This window comes from Myxocyprinus asiaticus, chromosome 14 (genome assembly GCF_019703515.2).
Source record: "Myxocyprinus asiaticus isolate MX2 ecotype Aquarium Trade chromosome 14, UBuf_Myxa_2, whole genome shotgun sequence".
NCBI lineage: Eukaryota > Metazoa > Chordata > Actinopteri > Cypriniformes > Catostomidae > Myxocyprinus > Myxocyprinus asiaticus.
In genome coordinates, this window is record NC_059357.1 from 41,684,974 (window position 1) to 41,699,871 (window position 14,898).

At 36.9% G+C, this 14,898-nt stretch overlaps 1 protein-coding gene across 1 annotated transcript in view; it reads right to left on the reverse strand.

Moving 5' to 3' along the window:
* LOC127451148 (probable helicase with zinc finger domain) overlaps positions 1-14,343 on the reverse strand; it is a 90,943-nt gene extending 76,600 nt beyond the window's left edge. The window contains exons 1-8 of the mRNA XM_051715606.1: positions 14,297-14,343; positions 7,497-7,703; positions 5,677-5,713; positions 5,248-5,372; positions 4,614-4,670; positions 4,328-4,376; positions 4,132-4,207; positions 3,482-3,680 (exon numbers count right to left, since the gene is read on the reverse strand). Of these exons, the coding sequence (XP_051571566.1) occupies positions 3,482-3,680; positions 4,132-4,207; positions 4,328-4,376; positions 4,614-4,670; positions 5,248-5,372; positions 5,677-5,713; positions 7,497-7,685 (732 nt within the window). The 5' untranslated portion in view covers positions 7,686-7,703; positions 14,297-14,343. The remainder of the gene's footprint in view (positions 1-3,481; positions 3,681-4,131; positions 4,208-4,327; positions 4,377-4,613; positions 4,671-5,247; positions 5,373-5,676; positions 5,714-7,496; positions 7,704-14,296) is intronic.
* Positions 14,344-14,898: the final 555 nt, after the last annotated feature.

Consider the following 14,898-nt stretch of genomic DNA (forward strand, 5'->3'; position numbering starts at 1 on the left):
TAAAGGGATAGTTCACCCATACCTTTTAAATTCTCTCATCAAATGTAAATACTCACCCTCATGCCATCCCAGATGTGTATGACTTTCTTTCTTCTGCAGAACACAAATGAAGATTTTTGGAAGAATATCTCAGCTCTGTAGGTCCATAAAATGCAAGAAAATGTGTGCCAAAATTTTGAAGCTCCAAAAAGCTCATATAGCCATCATAAAAATAATCCATACGACACCAGTGGATTAATTAATGTCGTCTGAAGCTAAATAGTCAGAAATAGATAAATATTTAAAACTTTAACTAAAAATTCACAAGGGTCAAGGTCACGCAGCCTCTTGTGTGATGTAAGCACGTTGGCAATTCACGCAAGAACTGCTGCTTGAAATACAAAAAACCAAAACTGAAGCGCAGTGTTGTTTACAAGAGAGGAGCATATATATTCATATATAGATGCCTCACTCGGCTGGTTTGGATACGTCAACTGCGGCGCCATCTTGCAACAGTCAAGGAGAGCTGTTTGAATCAGTTTGAATGCAAGTGAATGGAGGAGATGTCTCAGACAGAGCTCCTTGCTCAGACCGCTGCATAAACTGCTTTTGTGCGGAAACAATATCGCGGTCCATTGTAACAGCTGATAATAAGGTATCTACGTATGAATATCTACGCAGAGGAGGCTTATATGCTTACGTCACGCGAGAGGCAGTTTGAATTCCACCTTCTTCAATAAGCTGGCCAGAAGCTCAATTTTAGTAAAAAAACAAAGTTTTAAATATTGATCTATTTCTTACACCTAGTGTTTTGCATCAGAAAACATTAACTAATCCACTGGAGTTGTATGGATTAAATGTGGCTAAGGATATATGTGCTTTATAAAGCTTCAAAGATTTGGTATCCATTCACTTGCATTTTATGTACCTACAGAGCTGAAATATTCTTCCAAAAACTCTTTGTTTGTGTTCTGCTAAAGAAAGTCATGCACATCTGGGATGGCATGAGGGAGTAAATGATGAGAGAATTTTTGGGTGAACTATTCCTTTAAGTCACCGGCACAAAAGAAATCCGCTCAGTGTGCAGACACAGACTGAGTTCTGCTGCTGCACTTTTGTGAATGATCTCATTATAAGAAACGATGTAAATAAGACATTTATTGTGCAGTGTAGACAGCTTCATTGATTATAATGGGTGTTTTGGCGAGAGCACAGAACTCAGTCTGCGAGTTCACGCTGAAATGAAGTGATTGACAGCTTCTGTGATTATATAGGGAGTGTTCTTTGCTCGCTTTCTGTATATAATTTAATCACAATTTGAATAGTTGACCGTTTTAGTCACTGTTTTTATTTACTGATGCATAGACCAGCAATGAACTAAATCAGGAACACAGTTCTCAGGTTGTTTGGGATGTGAAGCTAGATACATAATACGGCATGCATTAAATTTATATTAATCAATATTATTAATAGTGATTACAACATCAAGGGAAATAATCTTCAATTATGATTTTAGTCATAATCGTGCTTCCCTACTCCCACCAACAACTCCTATGCTTACAACTCCCGCAACGTAACAAGCTTACTGGGTCCCGCGGCTACCACGAGTAAAGTCATGGCCTCTACATGGCATTTACAACCATAAATCACTAATGATTGCTTTGTGTTGTAGACCATAGTTTTTGCATTTACAATTACTTCTAAGTAATGGTGAAGATGTCACACCAACTAGTGGTTGAAATAATCATCACATCTAGTGCACTGGTAATACACTGAGGTCTAGACTAAGACCATAAAAATTCCGCAGGATGCTCTGCAGCATTCCACGCAAAGTTCCGCAGAATTCCAGGCAAAGCTCCGCAGAATACCGCTGAAAGTGCCGCAAAATACCGCTGAAAGCGCCGCAAAATACCGCTGAAAGCTCCGCAGAATTTCAAGCAGCTCAGCAGTTTAAATTTTTTCCCCATTCTGAAGCTCCTGACCCGTATCTGAATGATTTTATGCACTGCACTACTGCCACACAATTGGCTGATTAGATAATTGCATGGATGATTGTTGGTGCCAGATTGGCTGGTTTGACTATTTCTGTAACTGCTGATCTCCTGGAATTTTCACACACAACAGTCTCTAGAATTTACACAGAATGGTGCCAAAAACAAAAAACATCCAGTGTGCGGCATTTATGTGTACGGAAATGCCTTGTTGATGAGAGAGATCAACAGAGAATGGCCAGACTGGTTTGAACTGACAAAGTCTACAGTAACTCAGATAACCACTCTGTACAATTGTGGTGAGAAGAATATAATCTCAGAATGCTATTCTGAGATGCGGGTTGGCGCTGTTTTGGCGGCACGAAGGGGACCTACACAATATTAGGCAGGTGATTTTAATGTTGTGGCTCATTGGTGCATTAGGTCTAGAATAGATAAAGAAATATATCCAATGTTGTAAATAAGAAATAGAAATCATAAGTGGCAAAATTTTTTAAATTTCGGGGTCCTTTTTATCACCTTCAGTGGCATTTTTGCCCTAAACCCATGTTAATTTCTGACCCTGGTTCAGACCAAACCCATTCTTGTGCTAAAAAAAAGCAAGATGCAGCACATTGAATATTGCAGAACACAGGTGTCTCGAGATGAGTTTTTAACAGTTAAAGTTCTTTTATAGCATCTAAAAACACAGCAAAAAGACATTCATCTACTGCATGATTATATGAAAAATAACTGAAACGAGGAAAGAGGAACCTTTATGAGGCGGCTTGAGAGAGGATGCACAGGTGGATTAGATGTGGAAATCTTTTATGTCGAAGCACCTGAAGCCCTCATAAATTCTCCTCCCCATTCACATCTGACACAGTAGTTCTACTTCATGTTTCACCACTGTTTTAACAAACTGTAATTGTCACATACCTCGAGAGTGCATCTTGAATTATTAAGATTTATTCTTAATATATCAATAAATGAAATTTGAACAACATAATGGCAAGGGCTCCGAGGTAATGCAGCTGCGCAATGGCAATGCTCTGAAATGACGTTTAAATACATTTCACTTGGATTCCTCCGTCCTCGTTTCCTTTCCTTCCATCTTTTCATCGTATCCTAAGAGGGAGCTGACAGGACGCAACGGAAAGGATGCAAGGAAAGGGACAGTTTTCGAAATGAGAAGCCATAGACGAGAGAGTCTTTGCCAGTTCTGCGCTATATGTGATTGACCTTAATGTCTTTTTTCTTTTCTTTTTTTTATCAACAACTGACAATAGAGATCATAAGAGATATTCAAACAGACATCATAAAGCAAGTTTGTGCGTTACTAATAGCCAAACACTGTGGCAATTTTACAACATGTTAAAGTCATGTTCTTAATTAACGAATTGTATGGAGTATATAAAGCGACAATTACAGTTAGAAAATCAGTTTTGTACCATACACTGCAAAAAAAACAAAAAAAAAACAAAAAAAAAACAAAAAAAGGGGGGAAACAATGTTTTTAGACAGGACCGTACCACTCTCTCCGGCGTAAGCGAGTTGATCCATTTCTCAATGAGTGCCTCCATGTAGTTCTCAGTGAAGTGCTTGCCCTCCTGCTGTTGTTTGAGGCGGATGAGTCGAGAGGCATAGCGCTGCTGCCACTCTGTCAGCTCCTCCTGAGAGTGAGCCGATGTGCACTGAGCTCCATACCGACACAGACCCTGCTCCAAAAACCTGACGAGACCACCACAACCTTATCTTAAACCCAATACAGAGCAATAACTCACACACAAGGCTATCGTGATGAAACGCTGCTCTAGAAAATCTAATAATCTAGATTATAAATATAGAAATCTGATCGAAATAGCATTATATCACAATTACATTCTTCGTATATGCTATCTTACAACTGCGTTGATCGTTCAGGTGACAAAAATATAATTTGCTAAGTTCGCTTTGTTAAAAAAGGTACATAAAAATGCTCTCAGAGCTGAAATATTATTTGCACCAAATCTGACTGAAGTCTAGAAGGCGATTTAAAAAACAAAATAGGATCAATCCTGAATATTCTTTGGTAACAATGTAAAAGTTTAAACAGCTTTTCATCACAAACGTTAATGTATGAGCAAATGTTACAAACTTGTGGGCAAATCTAGCTCAAACCATGCTGACAGAACAGGCATACCTTTTACACAATGTGTACTCCTCACTACTGGTGACACCTCGAGGAGGAGGACGAAACTGCCAGCCCTCCTGAACATCTGTCCAGAGAACATTACACAGAGAGAAAGAGGAAAAGGAAGAGAGATATCATTTTAGAAGAAACACCAACATGCTGAAAATGGATCCTGGATGTATTGTGAAACTGAAGAGGAACTCACCCTCCTCATTTTCTTCAGCCAACTCTGGTGCCATTTTACTCCTCACAAACTGCCATTGAAATAAACCTCGTTAAACACTATTTTATAAAATCACTCTCAGTCATATACAGAAGTGTATATACTGTGGTTAGAGATACTAGTTCTTGAATCTTGGAAGTCATTTAAAGTCAAGGGTTACATCGCTCTCTTCACAGAGAAATGAAAGCGACGGCAAGAGACGCTGGCTGAGCATAATGGCTTTAAAATGAGAATACAAAAACACAACAAAAAAGAAACACATTCTGACCTCGATTTCTGAGAGGAGCCTCTTCAGTCGTGTCATATCTTTAGTCATGATCCCATTCTAGGGCAAGTAAAAGGTTTTTTTCAAGTTACAAAATTTATAAGTTTACAGCATAATTGTAAAATTTATTTTTAAGGTTTAAAGTGCAATTGTGAAGTTTGCAGCACAATTATAAAGTTTACAGTGCAATTATAAAATTTGCAGTGCAACTGTTACATTTACAGTGCAATTGCAAAATCTGCAGCACAACTAAATTGTACAACACAATTGTGAAATCTGCAACGCAACCACAGTTTACAAAACAATTGTAAAGTGTGCAATGGAATTTTAAAATTTACAATGCAATTGTAAAGTATGCAACGTTATTATAAAGTGTGCAGCGCAGTGGTCAAGTTTACAGTCCCTTACAAAATATTGTAAGGTTTAACAGTGCAATATTACATTTACAGAACAATTACAATTTTAAATGAATTGACATTTAAAATTAAGAAAAGTCCAAAAATAAAAGTTATAAGATGGCAGAGATAAAGTTTATTTTTTACAAGCATAATAAAACATCTTGAAATCATTCTAATGAGTGCTCTTGATGCAATTCGTAAGACTAACTGATATGGAAAGGAAACGTGGGTTATTTTACCAGTGGTTCTCCATAGAGTGCTTTAGAGAGAACACTGCACACTTCCTGTAAGCTGCCGTCCAGCAGCATACTCTGAAGCCCTGCCCTGAAACTGCTATCTTCCTTCCCCGGCTCCTCAGCAAACACTACATGAAAAAACACACATAAACACACCCCAGTGATCAAACCAGCCCACACACGAGACATTGGTCAAAATGTAGTCGCACCAACAGGAAGTGTCTGCAAATGTGATTATTTAATCGCAGTTTGGAGCCTAGAGAATTCATACTTCTCTTTGTCATGGTTACAGCTTCAAGAATAGAGTTTGCACAATTTTTATTTTGTATTTTTAACACAAAAAAATTGAATTGACAGCTTTTTCAGAAAAACAACAATTTGTGCTTGATTTTTGAGGGCATTAATCAATACGGGTATTTTTCGTTATCTTACCATGCTTGCAGTCTTCATCTGCCTGATCATAGTCCTTCTGTTGAACCAAATAAAGCAAAACCATACATTACTTAACTTCCTTGCTAATAATAATTTGTGCTAGTTCTCAAATCAAAGCATAACAAAATCATGCAAATGTTAATCTAATATACAGTTGAAGTCAGAAATTTACATACCCTTAGGTTGAAGTCATTAAAGCTAATTTTTTAACCACTCCACAGATTTAATATTAGCAAACTATGGTTTTGGCAAGTCGTTTAGGACATCTACTTTGTGCATGACACGAGTCATTTTTCCAACAATTGTTTACAGACAGATTGTTTCACTTTTAATTGACTATATCACAATTCCAGTGGGTCAGAAGTTTACATACACTAAGTTAACTGTGCCTTTAAGCAACTTCTGATAGGATGTGTACTGAATTGGAGGTGTCCCTGTGGATGTATTTTATGGCCTACCGACAAACTCATTGCCTCTTTGATTGGCATCATGGGAAAATTAAAAGAAATCAGCCAAGACCTCAGAAAAAAAATTGTGGACCCAAGTCTGGTTCATCCTTGGGAGCAATTTTCAAATGCCTGAAGGTACCATGTTCATCTGTACAAACACTAGTATGCAAGTATAAACACCATGGGACCACGCAGCCATCATACCGCTCAGGAAGGAGATGCATTCCGTCTTCTAGAGACGAACGTAGTTTGGTGCAAAGAGTGCAAATGAATCCCAGAACAACAGCAAAGGACCTTGTGAAGATGCTGGTGGAAACGGGTAGACAAGTATCTATATCCACAGTAAAACGAGTCCTATATTAACATAACCTGAAAGGCTTCTCAGCAATGAAGAAGCCAATGCTCCAAAACCGCCATAAAAAAGCCAGACGACAGTTTGTAAGTGCACATGGGGACAAAGATCGTACTTTTTGGAGAAATGTCCTCTGGTCTTATGAAACAAAAATTGAACTGTTTGGTCATAATGACCATTGTTATGTTTGGAGGAAAAAGGGTGAGGCTTGCAAGCCGAAGAACACCATCCCAACCGTGAAGCACGGGGGTAGCAGCATCATGTTGTGGGGGTGCTTTGCTGCAGGAGTGACTGGTGCACTTCACAAAATAGACGGCATCATGAGGAAGGAAATTTATGTGAATATATTAAAGCAGCATCAAAAGACATCACCCAGGAAGTTAAAGCTCGGTTGCAAACGGGTCTTCCAAACGGACAAATGTCCTGGCTTAAGGACACAAAGTCAAGGTATTGGAGTGGCCATCACAAAGGCCTGACCTCAATCCAATTGAAAATTTGTGGACAGAACTGAAAAAGTGTGTGCAAGCAAGCAGGCCTACAAACCTGACTCAGTTACACCAGTTCTGTCTGGAGGAATGAGACAAAATTCCAGCAAACTATTGTGAGAAGCTTGTGGAAGGCTACCCAAAACGCTTCACCCAAGTTAAACAATTTAAAGGCAATGCTACCAAATACTAACAAAGTGTATGTAAACTTCTGACCCACTGGGAATGTGATGAAAGAAATAAAAGCTGAAATAAATAATTCTCTCTACTATTATTCTGACATTTCACATTCTTAAAATAAAGTAGTGATCCTAACTGACCTAAGACAGGGAATGTTTTCTACGATCAAATGTCAGGAATTGTGAAAAACTGAGTTTAAATGTATTTGGCTAAGGTGTATGTAAACTTCTGACTTCAACTGTATAAATGCCATGCCCAGCACCCTAAAAACCTCCAAAAGACACAAATAAAACCTAGAACTAAAAAAGATAGCTGTATTTCTGTGAAGTAACATGCTGTTGACAATCGTCTCACCAGCTGGAGTCGTGCTGCTATGCGATAGATCAGGGCACGCTTGTGCAGGAGGGCCGTGCTCTGGGTGGGGGTCCGAGGCCCCATGGCCAGCAGGGCCTCTGTGCTGTGGGCCACTGCTGCCTCATACTCCTGCCTCACTAATGATCCGATGGCCTCGTCACATGACTTCCGTGGCCTCCTGTCCTCCATGACTCTGGGACAGAGTTTCTGTCAGAGGAGATACAGGGGGGTAAACACCTCAACACTGCTCTGTGAGCAGCTGTCCTGGAGGCCTGGACATTTGTGCTTTATTTTTGAATACAGTGGCTCCAAAACTTTATCCAGACACTTCAAATGATAGTTCACCAAAAAATGAAAATTCTCTCAAAAAATTGTTGTTTTTTTACTTAGCCTCATGTCATTCCAAATGTGCTCTTTGAGAATTTCAGAACAAAAAAAGTACCCTAAAAAGATCATAAATGTAGACCATCTGATTTTTGCATTATATACCAAGTGTTCTGTATCCATGTGATAGCTTTGAATATGGAACAGACTAAACAGTAAGCTGAAAATCTCAACTATAGTTCTCCGTAGAACAGTAATGGGTGTTTTACAATCTCTGGGTGTTTTCAAACCGGGATGGGTGTTTCAAAACTGAAATGAAAGTAGGGAATCTCAATAGTTTGAAAACGCCCACTGATTGGGAAAAACCCATTTTTGTTCTGCAGAGACATAAATCTTGCCTTAATTATCTTGCTCGACAGCCATGGTCATGTTTCACTTTCAATGTATGGAAAAGAGCAGCTTGGACATTCTTCTAGAAATAACTGTGTAGACAAAGTAATGCATTCAGGTTTGAAATGACATGAGGGGAGTAAATGTTGCCAGAATTTTCATTTTTGGGTTAACTATTCCTTTAAGTCACATTTTTAAATGTATAAAATATCACTGCATTAGATAACAAAATATCACATGATGCTTGAGCTTTTCTCTGAACTAACTTCAGTTTACTGAGCCATTTTGGTGATGACATTTAAGCAGCTGGTACCAAGGTGATTTTTAGAGGATATTTCAAGTCAGTTCCCCAAAAGTTCTCAGAGTTGTTCTAACAAAGTTACCATAGGTGTATTTCAGCACATGAACTATGAACATGTTCCACTAACCAGAAAATGTTCAAATACATTTTATCTTCACTTTGAACAGAATATCTATTGTTTTATTATTTAAAACCTACCAAACTTACGTTTCTTTTGCTTGAAAAGTGTGCTGGAGCTATCTTTTTTTAGAATAAAGGCCACTTGCTTTAACACAATTTATTGAATACAATGGCATTCGTAGATTTTTAAGTATGGCCAGAGACTATTTAGCAGAGATGGGCCACTTCTATTAAAACGAATGGGAGAAACTGGAACGCCCAAGGGTCATTGGATGTAGAAAGGAAGTCCCACCTTAACGTATAAGAGCCAATCACTTTTTAGATACTGTCAAACAACTTGAGAATGTGCATGCGGAGTAGCTATACAAGCTGTAACGATTTCGTATTTTAACGATATCTGAGGTAATTAGCACAATTCATTATACTATTGTTGTCAGATTTTACTGTTGATTTGAAATATGTTCTTTGATCGTAATCTTGACCAACCGTTTTGGAGATTTCGGTGTTCCGCCATTGAAGTAGATAAGAGCTGTACTTTTATGACTAGAAATAACCTCCTGAGTGTGTTCCAAAGATGGCCGCCAGTGGACTGACTTGATAGAAAGACTTTGGCATGGCTTAAGTATCCAAATACTTTTGGTGCAACTGTAGACCAATTTGGTAAGGAACCAGTGGCAGAACTTGATTGGAATCAGAAATCCCCCTGAATTTGATTTTGAGTGGCATTTTTATCATTATTAGGGCATATCGTTTCTACTACTCAAGACTACTACTTCACTACAAAACAAATGCCTAGATTAGCCTGGAATAAATTATAATGAAATATATCTAATTCTATAACAGATTTAAAACAGGAATTCACTACAGGTGCGTTTTTACATTCATTCCACCACATTTAAAAACTGGCATTTTTGCCCTGAGCCCTGGTTAATTTGTGACGCTGTTGGGAAATTAAGAAGCTGCAAGTCTAGTTTTGCGAAAGATTTATGAATTTTCTAAGCAGCAATAAGAACAAAAACATTCAAGCACAACCCTGTGAAAAGCTGTGAATTAAATGAAAAGCTGTACGCATTTTCAAAATTACACACTGACACTGGTTGCGCATTCTGTTTCAGTGTGGAGTCATTTTTCCTTTTCTATCAAAATTAGGTCACAGCTGTAGCGTCCAGCTGGGCTGAGTTAGTGGAGATTGCTGTGAACACTTTTTCCACTTTTTTTTTTTTTTTTTTTTTTGAGAGGGAAAGAGAGCACACAATGCAGATATCGTATTCCAAGCAGCTATAACAAAATCCAACCTACTGTGTAACCTCCAGGCAATATAATGATAAGCATCATACGAATGAAAACCAGTAATACAATTCAGCTAAAATCCAACTTAGTACAACATTACAAAAATTTCCATTACAAAAAAGTACCACTGTACTACAAGTCAAATCCTATAGTTTTGCCAGGACAATACCACGTTTTCAGACACGTTGTATTCTATAAAATACCTTAGAGTTAGGGCTGGGTACAGATTTCCCGATTTGATTCAATTCCTATTCACAAGCTCTCAATTCAGGGTATGTTTCTGTTATAATGTCCCTTTTGCTTACATATGAAAGAAATTCTCTCCCAGCTAATGCACATTATATAGTTTAATTGCATATTTTGTGCTATTTACAGGTATTTACACTGATTTGTTGAACACATTCTAAAAATCTCTTTCAGGAAATCCTGCATTTCTGTACACAGTGTCTTTAAATTAGCGCATGTTAACGAGAGCGACTCGAACGGCTTTATCTCATCTGTGCTATGCCTGATTACAATTAAATGTTTCTTTTTTTTTTTTTTTTTTGATCAACAACTGACTGTAAGGAACAGAAAGAGTATTAAAAGAGACATTATTCATTGACAAATGGGTCGAGTGGATCTCGTCTTTGGACACACATGGAACAACTTTTACTCTCAACATGCAGTGAAAGGATCTCACTGCTGAATACTCCACCTACATGTACTACACAATTCATTCACCGTGAGCGAAATCTAACATTTACCAGCCAGTTGCCAAATATTTAAATTTTTAGTCAAATAGCACGAAATTTGGTTGCAAATGCAAGTGATTTCCTCTCACTGTAGTGGAGGGTTACGCATAGAGAAAAAGATCGAACCATGTTTTTTGAGAATCTATATCAAAGCGACACACACAAAAAAAAAAAAAAAAAAAATACATTGATCGAAAAATCTATTTTTTTTTGCCCAGCCCTACTTAGATTACTATTTAAATATACTGTAAAAAAAAAAAAAAAAAAGTTGAATTTACAGTAAAAAAACTGGCAGCTGTGGTTGCCAGAAATTCACAGTAAAAAATACTGCATCCACGTTTCAGGCCTTACAGGATGTAATTTTTATGCCTGTATATTTTACGGTGCATTACCATTGTTTATATTATTAAATAATAAACTTGATATATTAACCTTCTGAAACTGTAAAAATCTGCTTTTTACTTTATGAGGTATTGTTAATCACTGTAGTAATTACAGAAGAGCACATGATGACATGAGGTTCATCAACAGAGTCTCTTCCAGAAGCAATGACCAATAAACAAGTAGAGACAGTGCTCAGTGTCACTCACACAAACACTAAACACCATCAGGGTAATACATGTGAAATTTAAATAATGCAGTAAACATTAACTAAACTACATCAAATATAACAGAACACCCCAAAGTACATAACTGATATTAAAAATAAGAAGAAACATTCCCATAAATTCCCATAAAATATAATAAAATATGATGTGTCATGCAGGGAATTGTGGGAATGCCCGATTATTGTTTTTTACTGTAATTTTAACAATAATTTACTGTAAAAAGTAAGTTTTCGCTTGTTAAACATAATATAAATTTGTACTGTTAATTACACAGAAAATCACACTTTTTACATTCAAAAATATATATATATTTTAACCAAATTTTACCGTAAAATTACAAATATTGTCTTTTTAAATATATTTAAAAATTGTACCATATATTTTAAGGTAACTACCCGTTAACCAATTAAAATGTTTGTACTGTAGTATTTTTACAGTCTTTTACCGTTAAAATTACGAACATTTTTTACAGTGATACGTGAATGTGGAAATCTTTCAGTACCATGGTATATATCAAAGTACCATTTCATACCATCACTGTACACTGGGGAAAAAAATGCTATGAATTTACATGACTGTATCGTGTACATCAGTTCCACATGAATCAATTAAGTTACCTCAATATTTAAATGACCCACTTAACCAGCCTCAAAGTGATTTTATGTGTCCCTAAAATGATTCCTTTCCTCAGTTTTACATAATACTTTTGTGTCACATTACTGATTTATGTTGTAAGGTTATGCTAGTTATGTAACTTTTAGCCAGCAATAGCATACAGTAGCATGCTAAATGCTAAGTAGTAATTGCTCCTTGATTAAAGCAACATACAGCATGTTGTTTGTGTACCATCCTCAACCTAAGCAAAAGCTCCACTCTTCAACACAATTATAACAGAACAGAATCGGTTCAAAATCCTGAAATAACTGAATATTAAGCACTTTTAAGTCTTCCCCATTTCTCATCTTGCTCAAAATAACATAAAAATAGCATAAAATAAGACATAATTCAAAATTTGTATTCTAAGCATCAAGTCCCATGCAAAACTAATGTTACTGAACATACTTGATTGGTTCATATTCACCCTACACATAGTGTAATCTAGTAGAGTGCACGTTTTAGAGAATTATATTGAAAGCAAAGAAAACAAGTTTAGACGAGAAACACAATTTTGTTGTGTAGATCACAAGTAATATGATTTAGTAAATCAAAAACCTGCGTTTTCCCATTTTTTCAGTGTTCTGTCATTTTGTTTTTTGATGATAGTGCTAGCTAACCTTTAGAGATGTCTGTTTACAGCAATTAAACAATCCCCATTTTTTTATTATTATTATTAAAAATGGTAATAAAAAAACTACACATAGCTGACACTCTAAACAGTTTCACAAAAACAATTTTGGTAAGGAAAAATATTACTGAATGTCATACTGAATTTCAAAGCTAGCTAGAGTCACACAACAGTCACCTCAAAGCAAAATGTCTCTTAAAATCATATATACAGTATATATTTATAAATTGACTGCCATAGTTTTCGGTAGAAACATTCACCCCAAAACAAAATATGCTTTAAATATCTAGATTTTTACAATCAGCAAAAAAATTTATATAAAAAAAGGGGAAAAAAATAAAATACATCAAATCTCTACGCTATGGTCTCTGAGGGCTAATACCAAAATTACTGTAGTAACTATGGGATATTTGCAGAAACATTTGGTGGAAAGATTTTAAAACTTTGACTCAAATATATTAATTTGAACTATTTTCATATTCATATTTGAATGTTCATGAATAACTGATCTGTAAAACATTACATGACCGCTAACATGTTAAGGTAAAGAGCTAGCAAAAACTATTGCATAATTAAAGTAGTAGGTCTAAATAAAGTTTGTCAGCTCGCTTAAAGCAAAACTGAAGAAAATATAATACAAATGGAATATGACATTATTATTGATATTTTCGCTAATTTAATTTCCATTAAATGTATTAGGCCTACACACACAAACAACAACCCCCCCCCCCCCCCCAAGTGTCCCTCTCTTTCCACACACATCTGCAGGAGACTGACACACTTCACACCATAACACACAGTCTTAACAAACCAACGTCTAATTAACATCCAGCACACCAAACAAGGCAGCAGAGCCTCGGTAAAATATATAAACACTCTATATTTGGATTCCGGGTCAGTTAATAATAGATGTCCCGTCTGAGAACGAGTGTGTGGACGTGTCTCAAACCCTAGCGATCCGCCTAGCCAGCCAGCATTACTGGACACCGCAGACGAATTTCGAACGTACGGTTCGAATATTCAATTCAACTGTTCGATTTGTTTGATTAGAACGTGGGGATCGAACGTTCCGTTGGCGCCTCCGATGCCAACTAATGCTGTCTAGGAAGGCAGCTCACTAGGTTTTGCGACACAACCACTATGCCTGTCCATCCAAAAAAAAAAAAAAAAAAAAAAAAAAAAGAACAACAACAACTGCGTGCGTGCAGTCACATCAACGCGAACGCATACAATATCAGCCAAAGCATGCACCGATACACACTATACCATTCCGGTTCAGTCAATGCAGTAGATAATCATCAACTGATCACTAATAAATGAGAGACGAGAATTAAAACATCTACATCTGGACTGCGATGATTTTTGCTCTCATGGCCTTGAGTTCCAGCCGCCCCCGGACAAACATATGTTCATTCTCCCTCAACATTTACACATGATCTGTAATGAACAACACACATTTACACCCAGCTCTGATGCATCTATCCGTGTGTGTGGTGAATAAAGCAGATTTGATGCGAATATCGCAGTTGTACGCGAACATCTTTAGCTGCTAGTGTGTGTAGCGCAGCTGCGATCGGGCCTTTGCATCTTCACATTAATCGTGCAAACGAGCGCAGCGATAATTCGCGTTCCGATGCGCATAATACGTGAGCTGACAGCCGTATCTTAACGGAGGGATCGAGATGAGAGAGAGGAGAGCAATGTGACAGCCGAACGACAAGAAAGTGTTAGAGGAAGTATACGCTTACCTAGCTGTACTTTCTACGCCATCTTGGATCCACTTGTCAGCCTGTAGCAGTGCATTATGGGAAAAAGGTTCTGCGTACGGCTTCCTGCTATACACACACACACTCACACACACTACACACTAACACAAACACACCCTCACACAAACACACTACACACACACGCGCGCGCGCGCGAGAGTGCAGAATACATATATTACTGCACGAGTCTCATATTATACAGTACAAGTTACTGGACAATATGTACACGAGGAAGTGTATTTTATATAATGTAATATATTTATGTAATAATTTTAAAATACATTTTAAAATAAGATTACTTACATATCTTATATAACATATTACACATATTTTGAATATAAATATATTTTAAATATAATTTAATTAAAAAATATATGTTCTTTATTTCTATTTCTCTAGTGTTACGTTATTTATGCTGCTGCAACACTTCCCTCCAATTTCCCCCCACAGAGATAAAAAGATTCCTTTTTACTAAAACAACCAAACAGACAGATAGACAGACAGACAGGTAGATATATATTAAGAAAATTATCAAAATTGATATGCCAATCAGAATCTGGCTAAAAATAATTACATCTGTTTTA